This window comes from Salvelinus sp. IW2-2015, linkage group LG4q.1:29 (assembly GCF_002910315.2).
Source record: "Salvelinus sp. IW2-2015 linkage group LG4q.1:29, ASM291031v2, whole genome shotgun sequence".
NCBI classification, from domain to species: domain Eukaryota; kingdom Metazoa; phylum Chordata; class Actinopteri; order Salmoniformes; family Salmonidae; genus Salvelinus; species Salvelinus sp. IW2-2015.
In genome coordinates, this window is record NC_036842.1 from 79,848,956 (window position 1) to 79,867,143 (window position 18,188).

At 39.9% G+C, this 18,188-nt stretch overlaps 1 protein-coding gene and 1 long non-coding RNA gene across 10 annotated transcripts in view; one reads left to right on the plus strand and one right to left on the minus strand.

Moving 5' to 3' along the window:
• The window catches only part of LOC111962597 (uncharacterized), a 10,173-nt gene extending 1,146 nt beyond the window's left edge, over positions 1-9,027 (minus strand). The window contains exons 1-2 of the long non-coding RNA XR_002877125.2: positions 8,945-9,027; positions 921-1,063 (exon numbers count right to left, since the gene is read on the minus strand). This is a non-coding gene — a long non-coding RNA (uncharacterized lncRNA). The remainder of the gene's footprint in view (positions 1-920; positions 1,064-8,944) is intronic.
• A 2,285-nt stretch (positions 9,028-11,312) lies between these two features.
• LOC111962599 (homeodomain-interacting protein kinase 2) overlaps positions 11,313-18,188 on the plus strand; it is a 158,933-nt gene continuing 152,057 nt past the window's right edge. For all 9 annotated transcript variants that reach the window (XM_070443145.1, XM_070443147.1, XM_070443148.1 and 6 more), the window contains exon 1: positions 11,313-11,660. In XM_070443145.1, coding sequence (XP_070299246.1) covers positions 11,642-11,660 — 19 coding nt within the window. In that variant the 5' untranslated portion in view covers positions 11,313-11,641. The remainder of the gene's footprint in view (positions 11,661-18,188) is intronic.

An 18,188-nucleotide genomic window follows, 5' to 3' on the forward strand; every position in this document is an offset into this window, starting at 1 on the left:
ATGTGTGTGTTTGTGTCTGTTGTGGGCATCTATAAAACCAACAGTTTCAACATGGTGTCTGATACTGCTATACTGTACATCTGAAGTGGAAACCTACAGTATGTAATGTATAACCAACAAGTTAAAAGAGTGTATCACCGGGATACGACAAACAGCAGGCTTTATGCTTGCTTTACAAAAAAATTTTTTTTCCCACAACAGTGCACAGTGACCAGTGTTCAGTCAGTCTCCGTGCTCTGCAAGGAGAAAGAGCATACTGTCAGGCCCTACTGCTCCTTTGTATGGCAGAGCATCAATCTCACACGGCTGACCTCAACGACTACTAATCCTAGCTAATGTGGGGCTAAAATGAAACGTGCTCCTTCTGCAAAGTGGTTTCCTGACTCTTCGTCAGATGTGATGAGGGTTGAGAGTAAGCACATTCTATTTTGACTGGTGCATGCTGATTAAGCACTCATCCTGAATTGAGGACTTTTTGTGTGTGTCATCTGAATACCATACAATTACAGTGATATGCCGGCTTCTGTGAACTAACTACTAAGCTAACATGGACTGTTTAGCTATTTGGTTTTGAATTTAAGGACCCCTGTAGTTATCCCAAATGTTTATATTTAAAAAAAAAATACAAATATGTTTGATACATATTTAACCCAATTTCCATACATCCATTCATTTTTTAAACCGGTACCGGTTTACCTTCAGACGAGTCCCATGACATTTGTGGGGGTTTGTAGAAAACGGAAAACACCATCGTGTTCGTGAGAGTCTGCCCTTTCCATAGTGGGATCATATTAGTGGAAATATAGCCCAACTAGACTGAAAAATACATACAGTACCAACAGACACATCTGTATACAATACATGCTAAGTTTAGGATTTGTTCTATTGACCTAGACTAGAGGCAGAAGACATTGAGTTACCAGTACAGCAGAGCCAGGAAGATCATGAACAGGCCCAGGGTCATAGACACCCCACTGGGCACTGGTGTCTTGAGAATGTTCATAACCACCTCCATGATGCCGATCACCAACTCAGGCCAAAACTACCACCGGCCAAAGAACTCCTATGGAGAGAAGAGAAGGTGTGTGTGAATAGGCCTATGGGGCTGCAATGAGAAGTCAAAGCATTTAAAYAGTCAAGATTTAAAAGTTATACCTAGCTAGGTTATGTAAATTTGTGCATTTATTTTGAATGCTTAGGCGTGCTTTGTGTTTGTTCCCGCTTCTCGGAGCTCCATTCGTGCATGTTCGCATTCTTTACAAGGTGCTTCCACCACGGACGTCTGCATGTACTGTCATTTAGTATTTTTGGTTTATTTGTTTAATGAGATATCACCTATTGTCAATGGTGGGTGTAGCTGGTGCATGGAAGTCAGGCGCAGGAGAGCAGAGATGAATGGACAAAGCACTTTACTTAGGCAATCATAACACAGAACACAACTGTGTCACAAAACAAATGCCCAAAGAACAAGTGAGGCAGCACAAAGTACAAAACCCAAGTACAAAGTACCGGCTGCCACAAAACCCGACGCAAACCAGCCGGAAGCGTGCCAACCTTGACAATAAACAATACCCCACACAGACATGGAGGGAACAGAGGGTTAAATACACATGTTAATTAGTAGGAGATGTAAACCAGGTGTGCAGGAAGACAAGACAMAACAAATGGAAAATGAAAGGTGGATCGGCGATGGCTRGAAGACCGGTGACGTCGACCGCCAAACGCCGCCCGAACAAGGAGAGGAACCGACTTCGGCGGAAGTCGTGACACCTATAGTAAAATGTTTGAGTATAAGGCGGATAAAAATATGATAAGTCTGCTTTTAGACCATTTCATGGCCTATGTGTTGGGTAAATTAGATTTAAACAGGGAATCAGTCATGTGCATCCCTGTTCATTGAATCTATGGTTTAGCCCAGGGGTAGCACTAGCTATTTCTACCTGGCTTTGCTAGTTTTTGTGTTCGACTGCGAGGAGCTCTGATAAGTAATATTTAGCCTATCTGTGTGTGGATACGTTGTATAACACCTAACTCTCGAAGTCCTCCTGACTTTAGAGTCTGGAACGGCACTTTGATGTTGTCGGCACAATGCATCGATAATGAAGGGGGCAGTGCTTTTTTATTGATTGGTTCTCCTCTGTGTCTTTCTCACTCAAACACCCACATGCACAGCCACACACAGCCACACATGCACGCCCCCTTCTATTACAACAGTTGGAATTTCAAATCCAAACAATGAAAGGTCTCAACCCCCGAGGGAAAAAAACATTTGAGAGAACCAATCAAACCCATTGCACAATTTATGAGCGAATATTATATTAACAAACTGCCTCCTTTCCAGACCAGTGTGGTCACAGCGCTCCCTGCCCACTGGGCACAGACATCAGTTCAACGTCTAGTTTTGATTTAAATCTGGTTAAATTTGTTTAACAAAAAAATKTCACCATGTCATTGGATTTAGGTTAAAAGTTGAGTGAAAAAATATGACATTCCCTTATGTTGATGACTTTTTGCAAATCCAATCAGTTTTCCACATTGATTCAACGTCATCACATAGAATGTTTTGTTGTTGAAACCAGTTTTTGCCCAGTGAGTGAGCTGTGAGGCATGTGGGTCGCGTCAGCCAGGCAAAACCTATTTCCTTAGGTCAAATGCAGTTTTGATACAGTTCAATTCTTTCTTGAGAAGTTTTTGTTAATATTTTATTAGTTTTTAAAGTAATTTTGACATATGCCTTGCTGACATAAATCATCACTTATCCTAAACTGCTATCACTAGGCTATCCTTATTTTGTGAATAAAACAACTATTTTGCTGAACCTCCTGCCTACCTGCCTTCTGGCAGTTAACTTCTAAAAGTCTAAACCGTTGGGGTGGGATACTACTAAGCTAACATATGGAATTGTTTTAAGATGGTCATACCATGGATCATTTAGCTATTTGATGTAGAATTTTAGGAACCCTTGAGGTATCCCCAAAATAATATTTTAAAAAGTATTTGGCCTTTACACTACAGCCCATTGAAACACCTTGAATAACACATTCATAAACGGCAAAAAAAGACAGTCAAAAAATGTATCATRAGGAATAAGGTTTTGAATGGTCTGTCCTATATCTAGGAGATATAAGAAAGATGTCACACCCTGACTTTAGTTATATTTGCTTTCTTTATTATTTGGTTAGGTCAGGGTGTGACAAGGGTGGTTTGTTTAGTTTTTGTATTGTATATTTTTTGTCTTGTCTAGGGTTTTTGGTTATCTATGGGGATTTTGTATTGTCTAGGGGTATGTAGGTTTATGGTGGCATGAATGGGTTCCCAATCAGAGACAGCTGTTTATCGTTGTCTCTGATTGGGGAGCCTATTTAGGTTGCCATTTTCCATGTTGGTTTTGTGGGTAGTTGTCCATGTTTAGTTGCCTGGATGCACTACGTTGGCGTCACGTGTCGTTTGGATATTTATTGTTTTGTTGGCGACATCGTTAAATAAAGAAGTATGTAAGCTCAAAACCTTGCGCCTTGGTCCACTCCTATAAACGGCCGTGACAAAAGATCAGGAAATATTTTTKGGACACAAATTATTTAACCCCTAATTTTTGCTGGCACAAAACTACCTCCATACATYTCTAGTTTAAACTGAAAGATTATGGTGGGGACTTTTTATTACGTTACTTACTGTAGATTGACGCACATGTCACCACATAAGAAAAACACATATTCAGTGCTCTGGGCCTACTTCAACTCTCTCAATCTCTGCAGGTTTGTRGTTTCTGAGGTAACATTCACCTCTCCATCAATGATTCGTTTCAGCAGAAGCTTTGTCCAAACCTCCTGCTAGCTCTTCACCCTTCCCTTCCCCTGCTTAGAGAGCCCTGAGGMTGAGAGCCTCCTCTGTCCTGTCTGCCCTTTCCTCTGGAACAATGTGTTACTGAATGATCAACCCTCTGAGAGGAACATACAGGCCAGATGATCAGACACTGAGTCACACTCAGTACAAGCACACTCAGTCACACTCAATGTGTGGTACAGACAGGACATTGGGCAACACAAAAATTACATTTTGAGAAAAAAGAACAGTACACTCTGGAAAAGCATGTACATGTCAATAGACAGAGACTAAGCACATAGAATGCCAGTGTTCTGTGTTTCTGAAATATATATGCTATGTTTTAGCATTGATTGCTTATCTGTGCCTATACTGTGTATTTGGTTATGCTTGAGCTGTGTATGGCTCATAACTCAAAACAGCTGATGAGTAGAAAAATCATTGTCAGATCAATCTAACTGTGTTTACAGATGAAATAGGGTGCTTCACAGTAACCCACTTTCTTTTCATAAGCAGGAACATCACCACCCTGCATACCAACAGAAACCACAAGGAYATTTTCACACAAGTGTATTTCATATTATCTTGTATATTAATCCAGAAAAATACTGCATGGATTTTTCATAACAACCAAAAACATATAWCTAAGAAATAGCTTTCTTAATGAACCATAAAATCAATAGTTATTTTTGGCTGTTAATCGAAGTTAGCTGGCCAACTCATTGGTCCTGCTTTGTAGTATACCCCTCAGGTCTACGAGAATGTCATAGAGTTAATTACATGATTCAAAACAGTCATCTAATCTGGTAGAAATGTATCTATACTGAACAAAAATATAAACGCAACATGCAACAATTTCAACAATTTTACGGAGTTACAGTTCGTATAAGGAAATTAGTCAATTTAAATAAATGAGGCCCTAATCTATGGATTTCACATGACTGGGCAGGGGCGCAGCCATGGGTGGGCTTGAGAAGAGCCAATCCCACCCACTGGGGAGCCACGCACAGCCAATCAGAATAAGTTTTTCCCCACAAAGGGCTTTATTACAGACAGCTGTCCGGGTGGTTGGTCTCAGACGATCCCGCAGGTGAAGAAGCCGGATGTGGAGGTCCTGGGCTGGCGTGGTTACATGTGATCTGTGGTTGTCTGGACGGTTGGACGTAGTTCCAAATTATCAAAAACAACGCTGGAGGCAGCTCATGGTAGAGATATTAACATTAAATTATCTGTCAATTGCTCTGGTGGACATTCCTGTAGTCAGCATTCCAATTGCACACTCCATTCCACACTCCATTCCAATTGCACACTTGAGACATCTGTGGCATTCTGTTGTGTGACAGAACTGCACATTTTAGAGTGGCCTTTTATTGTCCCCAGCACAAAGTGCACCTGTGTAATGCTGTTTAATCAGCTTCTTGATATGACACACCTGTCATGTGGATGGATTATCTTGGCAAAGGAGAAATGCTCACTAACAGGGATGTAAACATGTCCACAAAATTTGAGAGAAATACGTTGTTTTTTTTGCGTATGGAACAATTCTGGGGTCTTTTATTTCAGCTCATGAAACATGTGACCAACACTTCACATGTTGCGTTTATATTTTTGTTCAGTATAAATGAAAATCTTCCTACCATAAACCAGAACATCAACAAAACACCAACAAAACGCCAGCATCCCGGAGTCGCCTCTTCACTGTTGACGTTGAGACTGGTGTTTTGCGGGTACTATTTAATGAAGCTGCCAGTTGAGGATTTATGAGGCGTCTGTTTCTCAAACTAGACACTAATGTGCTTGTCCTCTTGCTCAGTTGTGCACCGGGACCTCCCACTCCTCTTTCTATTCTGCTTAGAGACAGTTTGCTCTGATCTGTGAAGGGAGTAGTACACAGCGTTGTACAATATTTTCAGTTTCTTGGCAATTTCTCGCATGGAATAGCCTTCATTTCTCAGAACAAAAATAGACTGACGAGTTTCAGAAGAAAGTTCTTTGTTTCTGGCCATTTTGAGCCTGTAATCGAACCCACAAATGCTGATGCTCCAGATACTCAACTAGTCTAAAGAAGGCTGGTTTTATTGCTTCTTTAATCAGCACAACAGTTTTCAGCTGTGCTAACATAACTGCAAAAGGGTTTTCTAATGATCAATTAGCCTTTTAAAATGATAAAGTTGGATTAGCTAACATAACATGCTATTGGAACACAGGAGTGATGGTTACTGATAATGCGCCTCTGTACGCCTTTGTAGATATTCCCCCCCAAAATCTGCCATTTCCAGCTACAATAGTCATTTACAACATTAACAATGTCTACACTGTATTTCTGATCMATTTGATGTTATTTTAATGGAAAAAATTKGCTTTTCTTTCACAAAGTGGGCCCAAAGTTTTGAACGGTAGTATACATTTAAATGTATCGACTGTGTAAGCAGTGTGTCCGGATTCCCTTAACCTACGCTATATTCAAATGACAGTATGCATTCTACAAACGGTGGAATAGGCAACATATGACAATAACACAACAACAACTGATGGCAGTAGCTAACTACTGTAGCTAACTAGTCAGCTTACCTCTGTAGCTAGCCAGAATGCTAGCAAGCAACGCTAAAGGGATTGCAAACGGGTTAGCATAACTCTAGCCAAACAAAACATATTTGTTTATGAATATTAGCTAGCTGGCCAGCATTTAGGAGGCCCGCAAAGACGTTCTTCACATGCTAGGAACGTATTTCCTCCAACATTATAATGAAAAGTTGCCTCTCGGTCCCAAAACACACGTTTTCTGGAGACTTGTGGGAGGAGTGCTGATGACGTCGCCCATTGTATATGCTTTTGCCCATTGTATGTGCTGATTGCATCCAGACTAAAGAGAAATCCTCACACAATGCATCCCTGACCACTTCCTGAAGTCGTCWGACAGATCTGAACACAATCAAACCACAAAGCGACTTTGCATTCGGATAGCTTTGCATTCTGATAGCAGAAGTTGAATGTACTGTAAGTGTCAAGTGTAGATACGACCGTAACTACATTCAGTCTGGTTTAACCAGGCAAAAATTCAACAACATTTCAAAATACATTTTCTCAGGTTATTGGTTTTAGGACACATTGATAAGCTTAATCATAAAATAATAAACAGAGGAGTGTATGTTAATATTTTATATTTACAGTGCATGCAGTTGTAATCTACCTTGTATTTATACACTAGAGCATAGAGTATCATTACTGAGACAATTATACACAACATGCAGCACAGCGGAGGGAGATAACAGCAGGACAACAACACATTTAGGCTGATTCAGCACTGTATGGGCTATTTCATTATATTACATGGGGTGAGATGTTTTTCCACTGACACATAATAATGAGCGTGAAAACAGCCTCTCTCTCTGCATTACAGCTGGCTCCCCCACCTCTACCTCTCCCTCCTTTCCGTATCCCTTCTCTCCCTATCCTTACCCCAGACATGTAGCACAACAGATAGGCTGTGGCCCAAATGGCAACCTGTTCCCTATATAGTCCTCTACTTTAACCAGGGCCCATTTCCCAATGGGCCCTGGTCAAAAGTAGTGCACTATATAGGGAATAAATCAGGTGGCTTTTGGGAGTCATCCAGATAGTCAGCACAGATCTGCAGAGCACGTGTCTAACAAGGTCGCTTCTTAAATATGACTAATAAGATCTTTCAAACAATTACCCATTTGAACATGCTAGTCTTTTCATCTGCCTTTATATCTCTATTAAAGAGCAATTCCGGCCACTTTTCAACGTCATATTCATTATCTCCAGCACCAAATGTCTATGATCTGAGGTTGAAAAAAAAAAATGCATGTCTGTGACATCACAAGGTAGGATTAAAAGTAAGAAAAACAGTGATTTTCAAAACCTGCAACRAGTTTCTAGCCAGAGGAGGGTATTTTCTCACTCCCCATGTCACCGTAAATCTCATAGTGTTTGAAAATCACTGTTTTCAAAAAGTTTTAACTTTTGATGATGTCATTGGGTAGAACTTTTTAACTTTAGATATTTTTCTTCAAAATGTAGAAATGCACAGTTTTCACATATGTAGACACTGTTATTTCAACCGGATGAAAATYGGGTTGAAATGTGGTGGAGTTGCCTTTTAAAATCAATCAGCCTATATATTGAACATCAAAGTCCATGCTTCTTCTGTGACTGTGAGAAACATTCCGTATTCAGTAGATATTTAACACAATATGTTAACCTTGACATAGTTGAGGATCATGTAGGTCTGGGTCTATGTATTAATTCATGTCACTATAGAAATAAATCCAGAATATTCTGTACAAGCTCTGTGTTGATGCATTCTGCCATAATTTCCAAAAGAGTACAACATGCGTGTGAAATTAACTATTCTGACTAGACTTCTATAGGAATTGAGAATCCAGTTTGATCATGTACTTGCCTAGAAGCATTTCAGACATAAATTAAGGTAACCTCAATCAAAAAGTCCTTACTACTGTTATGGCTTATATAATTATGGATACTACAATTAATGAATAATATAATTMTTTTGGAAAAATGGGACAATTACTGAATAAGATTATTACATTTCTGGGTCATTAACTWTGTACAGATAGCCTACAGTTTTTGTCTAATGAGGTATAGCTTAATACAACTGTATTATATTTTCTAGTCCAATTTGAAATAGTATTTTACCAGTTTTCTTTCATTCAACAATGATTTAATGTATGTTAAGGATTGTGTCCAGTCCAAGCAATGTTGTTGACAGAGAATGATAAATATTACTTAACAGCCTAATACCGACTAACACCAGTCGAGGAGTGATGGCTACACTGAATTGAGCTGCTGTCACATAACATAGCCTAATTCGACTGATCATGGGATTTGAGTTAAACAAATATGGGAATAGCTATCAAATAACCCATGCCAAAATGTATGACCGTTTAATATGCTTAAATTTACATTGTAAGACTGGTGTTTGATAATGCTACAATGTTGCATTATGTCGCTGAAGGTTGCACGTGATCACAACTGATACATTTTGACACATTTACGGCAGTCACTCGCAGCTTGCAGTAACTATAGAGTGAACACAATTACACAGAGTTAATATATATATTTACCTTTTAATTCTTACCTCGGTATTACTTGATTGTAGAGTATATATAGTTGGCCGACTTCTTGTTGTTGACACGGAAGAAATGAATACGTACTGTAGTTCTCTAGAAGGACTACATCTATGCGTGGGTTTTTCTCCCTGGTAGTTGAATATCTTTTGCTCAAGCAGAAGCAGCTGTTCCGATATACTCTGGCTAAAAACCTACATTTGAAAAATAAAATAGTGTAAAGGAAAACAATATGTTGTCAAATTGAAAGGCCTTCCTTTGCTGACAAATTGATCAACATAATAGGCCTATATAGATTAGGTCAATTTAATAAATCAGATTAGCCTATTGCGTATGCACTTGACTAGGCTATGTATAACAAGCAAATTTACAGTCATGTATACAGTTTGTAGCGTAGTTAACTGTGGCCCCAAATTAGAAAAAGCTTTATTTTATATCATTAGGTTATGTGGGCCTATGGCTGACTTTATGGAGAACAAACTCTGTTCTAATTGTTTTTGTTTTATGTTTTAGGATTCCAGATGATGGATACAATGGTATGCGTGACTCAGATCAGATTTGATCTGCTGCAGAAGTTGCTGTGTGGAGAGGATGATGAGAATGTCGAACGAGGTGCATGTAAAGTTGACAGTGCACTGACTTTAGAGTCCAGATTGGTAAGTATTACAAACCAATTATGTTTTTGATTTTATTTCACTGGTACCACAGACCTATACAGCAACATGGCATAATTAATGTTTTCCAGTTATATCACACATATTACGTCATGCATTCATCTATCCATTCATCCACAATGTGTTTTAGACTCATGCATTCAAAATATCTATAATAGCCTGCTGAATGTATTATTTTAGTGATGGTTCTATAGACTATATATTGTTATTTTATTATCAACAGGGGAAGAGTGTGCGAAAAAACGAACGCCCCTTTTCTCTTTAAGAAAACATAAAATGTGCCGGGGTGTGACGGGAAAATAGTGCAGAAGGTGAATTTKAACGTTGCTGGTAAATGGCAGATTACTGTGTTAACCTGTAATCGGTTTCAACACTTGCAGAGAGGAAGAGGAAGAGAGAGGCCCAACTCGGCGGAAAATCTGTCTCCCTCCAGCAGGTTGCGTATTTTCGTTGTTTCGCACAACAAGCAAAAGATTGTTGTATGGAGATCAACGCGAGGGTGTCGAATTTGGTMAACCAAAAAATGAATGTCTTATTTTCTACCTGAGGTTTATTTGATCGAAAATAAGTTGCGTAATGCTTACATTTTTATGAGTGTACTGATATAAGTAGGACACGTGACATCCCGGTAACTTCGAGAAAAACACTTTATATCGGAGTTGTCTTGAGATGGCTATGCATGTTCATATTATGAGGCTAGGAGCGTTGCATCTCCCTCCATTGCATACAGGCGGTTGACGTCAACAACCCTAATCGAATATTTAARAAATTACAATAATAAGATGTATCCACCAATCCAAAGAAAGGATAGGTGGRATGAAGCCCACCATACMACGTTGTGKACAACGACTCCCATYGTTAGAGYGGAGAGACAGGTATCTTGTCAGTATACCCATAATCTTTGTCTCTAGTTAATTCTGTGAAAATCTAATGTCGTCATACTGTATGATGAGTGCATGACACAGGCACGACGAATGGCCCACAGAATCATTCAACACAATGTTAAATGCGCAGTTCTAAAACAAAACCCAGAGATACTTTGTTAATTTATTCCAACGAATTGAATGTGAGGTTGGACTGCTTATTCATGCGTAATAGTTCATGACATGTTACATTTGCATTTGTTCCTGTAGATATTTTGCTAATACTAGTGGTTCAATTGTTAGGTTATTACGCACCTGATATTATTTGTGTTAGACTGTTATTTTTAATATAAGGATGCCAAGCTGGAGAAGTGAATTATAGCTTATTTACAGCTTAATTAATCATTGCAATGAGCCTATATACCCWATTTTTTCATGTTGCTTAAATATATAACATGAATTAGACATGTAAGGTCTAAAAAATCATTTTGCACAGTAGGCAAGGATTTTTAATAACATTCGTAAAAAATGTATTATGTTATTATCTTTATTGGGAAACAGTATAGGCCTAACTACAGTAATTAAGGCTACTCCATCCACATGCATACATAACCTATAGCCGACTATTATATTAGATTAAATATATATGTATGCCTAAGGTTTTTCTCACAATATCAATTTACATTAAACATTTTAAATTAATGATTACAAAGGTACACGACACGCAACTGTTATTTAAACGAAACTAATGGGGCCCCGAAGAGATGCATCTTTTTTTTAACCTTGCTATGACTACGACCGATTCGATAGTCAATTGACTATACTACACCGAACTCGCTCCGCTCTTCTCATTGCAACTTTTGCACGGTCTCCACAGTCATGTTATAYACTAGCTCAAGTCAACCTGCAATTTGGCTCAACATTTGAGCCAAAAACAATTCACAATCGGCGGGGTTGTGTTGCAGAAATCTTCCTCTATAATTTTCCCGTGGACTGAGCACGAATTTGGAACCCTGGATGGGATTTTAGACATGTTTTCTCACTAATAAACTGGGCTAGTAATGCAGGAGACAGAGACTCTGTCAGTGGCTCAAGATGGCAGATTTTTATTGAGTTCTGAACAGATATCTTGCTTTATTTTTTGCCATGAATAACAGAAGTCCTTGCACCGATGGCCCCTGTGTACGAAGGTAAGATATGTTTATATCTGAAGTTTGAGTTCAACCAGTCTTGTWTACAATTATATTCGCGACTTAGGTTGTTTACAAGAGAGAGATAAGAGGCAAAACTGTCATGCACCCTATTGCTTCTTTGTATCACAAAATTATACAATGATGCATTTTCTGTTTAGTGTTTAGTTTTGCTCCGTATTGGTTTCTTTATGTGTCCGATTGTCATAATAGCTCTAGTTGCAAACATATAGTGTGMAATCTATGGTCGAATCATTATGTAGGCTACAGTCTGTATTCCTAGCCGTCATAATTATTGTTTCCCATGCGATATCTATCCCACGATTTGAATCAAGTCGGCTACAAATACATTTCAAAATCATAATTTGAAAGTTGTTGCATTTGATTACGAATAATCTTGCTGTTGAAATTAGACCATTACTCCATACAGAGGAGAAAGAAAGGGCGAGAAGGAAGAACATCGCAGTTCAGAAAATAGTCACGCAACTGGAAAGCTAATTTAGCCTCATTTGTCTAAATTTAAAACCTCAATTCTCAATTTGTGGTTAAATGTTTAGTGCTTATAACGTTTATTTTTTTGGTGCAAAGATTAATTAAATATTCAATCAAAGCAAAGACATGCTTATGTAGCCTACTGCTGTTGCTGCATTACGTCTGTGACTAATCCCATTGAGGGAATTGTGAAAAATGCTTTGCCCTAATGAAGACAAGAGTATTTTAAGAGTGCTACAGTATTCTTCTATTCTGTTCTGTTCTTTTACTATGTCTCACATGGTAAATAGCCTTATTTCTTGGAATAAGGCAGAGTAGATAGAGCCAGGTCTTATAGTCCAATTTTAATTCTGTATATAGTACCTCAATGTTGTGATGACTACCAGGACAAATGCTATTTGGTCATCTAATAATATCCATAATCTTTTCCTATTACCCATCCATGCTCTTTAGAAGTGCACTGCAGTTTTCTTGACATATATTCTTGTCATTAACCCGAAAAAAGGAAGCATTCATGTATTTTTCTGGTCAACCAACTCATGGAAATTGAATGGTGTAATGTGAAAATTKATGTTTTTATAATGGCCATTTGCGTGAGTATTATTTTACTATTAGTCCGTGCTCCCTCTACTGGTAAAACTTGGAACACAACCCTTTGTAACAAACCAGCAACTACATATACAATCACATTTAGTTTTGATTTTGATTTAGTTTTGATTTATCTTTATTTTTTAAAAGTGTGAATGTTATTGTAGGTCTAAGTTGTGCCCAAACAAATTGTGTAGGCCTAGTCATTTGGAAGCATTTCATTCCAATTTAGGCCTATATCCTAACGAATCATATAGCTGAAGCTTTAGTAAGAGAGGGACAACTGACAGATTATTAAGTAGGAAATTAAAAACCATTTAAGAGTACAGTATTAATATCTACATTTGTGAAACCTAAGCTACATGCATGGACATATCCTTTATGTCAATCCAGACAGATCGATTACATGCAGACTGGCTAGAGAGCTATGCATGTTCAACTCAACTGCCAAAGAGGCTTGCATTAACATGAAAATTAGAGTTTAAACAAGACTCCACTGTGCAAGGTAATTAGTTGAAATGGCGTTCCCTGGCTTGCCTTTCACCATGGCAAGAAAGGAGACAAATTAATTGCCTACCTTCTCTGTTCTTGCTTGCTATGTGGATCAGCAGCCAGGAGCAGCCATGGAAATGGCCACATTCACTTGTGGAAAACGGTGATAGGGACCATCCATGTGCAAAGAGACCATTATGATGATAACCAATGACCCCTGTCTCCCTCCCTAATCATTGTGTTTGTATCTTTAAATGCACTGTCCAACCCCCTAGCTTTTTCTCAAGATCAATTTAGTACCATTGATCTGTTCTCCATCTATACAGGCATTATGTGCTGATGTGTGTTTGAATGCTCTGTGGATCTCTGAGAGATGTATGGAGGGAGAGAGGGAGGGAGAGATGTAGGGACCACTCTCTGTCTTCTATGGGGTGAGTACCCTTATTGCTATATGTCAGAGGGCAGAAAAAGAGACATAGAGAAAGAGACAGAGAGAAACAGAACAAGTGAAAGAGACAGAAAGAGACAGAGAGAAAGAGACAGAGAGAAACAGAAAGAGTGAGAGAGACAGAGAGAAAGAGACAGAGATAAAGAGAACGAGACAGAGAGAAAGAGACAGAGAGAAAGATACAGAGATAAAGAGAAAGAGACAGAGAGAAAGAGACAGAGAGAAACAGAAAGAGTGAAAGAGACAGAGAGAAAGAGACAGAGATAAAGAGAACTAGACAGAGAAAGAGACAGAGAGAAAGAGACAGAGAGAGCGAGAGAGAGCGAGAGACATAGAGACAGAGAGAGAGAGACAGAGTGAGAGACAGTGAGAGACAGACAGAAAGAGACAGAGAAAGAGAGAGAGAGAGAGAGAGACAGAGAAAGAGACAGCCAGAGACAGAGAGAGAGAGAGAGACAGAGAAAGAAAGAGACATAGAGAAAGTGAGAGAGAGGCTGAGTCTGTCCACTCAGCTCTCACTCCTCTGCCCTCACACTCAGCTGTTGTTGGGAGCTGGCTGATTGATATCTTCTCATAGGGCCGTGACCCCAGCTTCCATTCCAAGGTCGCATGGTTTCAACTTTGATTAGAATTGCAGGAAAAAAACTGGAATCTGGGGCCAAGCTACCCCCTGACTAAGTTAGAGCTGAGCTTCCTGGCTATTATGTTGAAATGCAGAGTAGAGAGTTTTGATAGTTTTGCTCACTGTCATCAGCAGGTCTGGACATAGTTTGGATAGTGATCATGGCTTTCCCTGTTGTGTCAATACACAAATAGCCTGTTGCAAGAGTTTAGGCCTATCTCATGCTTTTACTTTAGCTTACAGATTTATTTGTCTTTCTTTATTTTATTAGGATCGCTATTAGCCGACGCCAATGGCGACAGCTAGTCTTACTTAGGTCCGACACATAACGAAAAAGACATTACATGCAAAATGCTATTTTTTACATACAGTACATTATAAAGATTATAAAAATCTGCAGAACATTTCAAGCATCCCCTTTGCATTATTCAAAGTAGTCTATCTGAAAATAAATAAAAATCTAGTGTTCACTCTTGGTGGTATTCATTTGTGAAAGTGTTTCATAGAATAAGCTAAGCCAGGGAAAGGTGGTACTAGGAACTGTGAGAGCAGGCAGTGACTGTGTGTCAGCCAGATCCCTGTTGAAGCGGGAGGGATATGTGAGTGCTCTGATGTGTCTGGTGAAATGGTTCACAGGTGTGCTGCTCTGGCGGTTTGGTTTGGTGAGGAACAGATGGGTGCGGGTTGAGTTCTGACAGACCTGAAATGACAGGTTGGAGGCCAGGCTGAACAGAGCATTTGCAGGCAATACACAGTTAGACTGTAACGTTACTGTGTGTAGCCTATTTCTACAGGCTCTATTCTATTCTGTCAGCACATTTTCTGTAACAACTTTGTTATGTGGACAGAGAGACTAGATCAGAAAGAAGAGYAATTATCTTTAACTGGTTGAAGTATGCATAATGTCTTGATTCCTGAAAATTTCAGAACTGACAACATTCAAGGCTGCAAGGCCCATTCACTCTAGGGCGGGTCGATATGGCCAAAATACTGTATCATATCACAGTACTTTTCAAATGTTTGACCGTATGACGGTATGTGACGGTATTTAATGTTTTATAATAATACCATTTCTAAATTGCTTTTTGAGGAGTGTGTGATCCTAGGGTGGCAACACATATATTCAAAATTATTTCAATGAGTCTTTCTCCATTCTGATTGTTTTGTACTGTTCAATTCAACTTCAACCAAAAATAATTGTCTTTATTGTCATCAATTTCTGCATTTCCTGCACACATTTGAGATCATTTCCCCACTACCATCTAGGGCTGCATGACATTGGCAAAAAATCTAGGCATTTTTTTTTAGCGGCTAACACGATTTAGCCACAACTTGCTAAGAAAAGACAAACTTTCTGTTTGCAGATGTAAGAAACACAAATTAATAGTGTATTTATAGAACGCTTGTGAATTTATATTAAAACGCAAAGTGTAAACAGCATCGTTGTCATCAACATTGTTGCATGTGCTGCATTGACCATGTATTTTATTTGAATTTTGTATTTTTTTATTTAACCTTAATTTATGTAGGCATTTAAAAAAAAAAAAAAAATCAACCAATAAAATTGACCATGCAGACTGAACACAAGTGTCTCTTGGACAAGCAAAAACAAATACACTCCTTGAGTGGCAGGGGCGGGGCTAGGTCTGTGTGGAAAGCAGCATGGAGGGAGAGAGAGCAGAAAGAGATCGACTCAAGTATCAGAATAAATTATAAAAATGGATGTTACACACGGCRCATCACATTTAACAAACCGAACATTCAAATACTGTTATAGAAGGTAAAGTAAAAACCCAAACCAGTCCGTGCATCAATACCAGTATATAGTCAAATATGGTATACTGCCCAGCCCTCTCTCACTCTCAGTCAGATCTTGGGACTGGAGAACACCGTGTCAGCTTGAGTTTCTGCTAGTGTGCTCAATGCTTAGTGTTTTGAGAGGGAGTGAGTGTTTGGCTGGGGATCTGCTGCTCAGTGCTTACAGAAGGCATTTCCGTGCAGTGTCATGCATGTGTGAAGGCCTTTTTCCAGCAGGCAGCTTTCTCTGTTGTTAATCTGTGTTTGCTGTCAGCTTGTGTAGAACATCTGCCTGTGGCTCTGACTCTGACAAGCATGTCCTGCGAGGTTCATCCAGCTCTATCTGGATGTTTGTCCCTAAGTCCCGAGGGTTTCTGCATGCTATTTCTTCAATCTTAAATGGAACAGAATAGGAGCTGTTGTGAAGTTGTATTTGTTAATTGATTAGTAGTAATTGCTGGTTCATAAAGGCCCCTTTTCATTTTGACTTCCCCATGTAGTGAGAGAGTAGAGTCTATCGTCTCTGTCAAGGATATGATATGGTATTAATTTGACACAGCAAGTTTTTTGCTTTTCCCATGACTCCTGTGCAGTAGGGCAGAATTTCGAGGTGGCAATCTTTCTGTATGTGTGTCTTTTCCCTCAGGCCTGGTTGCCTGTTGATGCCAGCAGCCCTCCTCCATGGCCCCTCCCTTCTCCACCCCTCCCCCACCCCCAAATACCCCTCTGTTTGTTTGTGAGATGAGAAGCCATGGTCAGCTCAGATTCTACCCATGTGACACCAACTCAACACCGTCTGATGGGTAGTTTGGCAGTTCTGGGGGGATGTGTTTAGGAGGGTGTGGGGGATACTGTAGTGACAGCTTTTGTGCTCTTGTAATCATGCCTCCCACCCCTCTCTCCCCTATTGTCCCAGCCCAGCCCACCCCCATACCAGCCTGTTTGGTGGTGGTGGACATTGTCCATGCCCTTAATCCTATTGTTTTGGATAATATCCCCCCCACCCAGTCCATTTGGCATGGCACTCTCTGGAAGAACAACAGACTGGGCCTTTATCACAGACCGGGTCATCTAGGCTTTCAACATGACATGTCACATTACACTCACAACATGGGGCCAGAGCCCAATACAGTCCAATATAGTCTCCAACATTATGTATAGACTGCAGTCTACAGTATCCAAATGATTGACATAGCACGGTCGGATACAGTAACTTCAGAGGGAACATTCAGCTCATTTTAAAACTGCCCAGTTGCTCACCCTTATTTCTTCCTTTCTATGGAGCTTTTGAAAGTGAAAAATTGATTTTTAAACAAGGTATTCATGTTCTCTGCATTCTTTCCTCCACTTGAGAGACTGAGAGAGAGAGACATAGAGAAACTGAGAGAGTAACTGAGAGAGAAACTGAGAGAGAAACTGAGAGAGAGACTGAGAGACCAAGAGAGAGACAGAGAGAGAGACAGAGAAACAGAGAGAGACTGAGAGACCGAGAGAGCGACTGAGAGAGACAGAGAAAGAGAGACTGAGAGACTGAGACTGAGAGAGAGACTGAGAGAGACAGAGAGAGAGACTGAAAGAGATTGAAAAAATCTGAGATGCATTATGCATGTGATGAAGTGAGGAGTGGAAAAGCAGATGGGCAGAGCTGCAGCAAGACTAGAGGGTGGTCTCATGCAGACCCATAATACTCTGGCCTTACCAACACAACAGAGAGAGAGAGAGAGAGTCCACCATGTAGAGTGAGGGAGTGAGAGAGTATGGGCCATCCCCATTTCTGTCACAAGGGAAGTGGAACATCGGCTGGCTGGCTGGCGGAGGGCAGGCGGCCCCTTCACAGATGGCTGCAGGTACAGCGACACGCTTGGCTGATAACCAAAGGACTTCACACGGCCAGACGTGCAGTCTGCCCCACTTCTGCTGGGAGCCAGGGGGAGAGAGAAGGGACAGACACCGCTCACAGTACAGAGGACTGGGGAGAGAAGGGACATACAGAGAGAGAGAGAGAGATGTGTACAACGTAGAACACCAAATAATGCATGCAAAGCAGAATTAGGCCGATACCCACTAATTATCAAAATCCAGAAAAGAG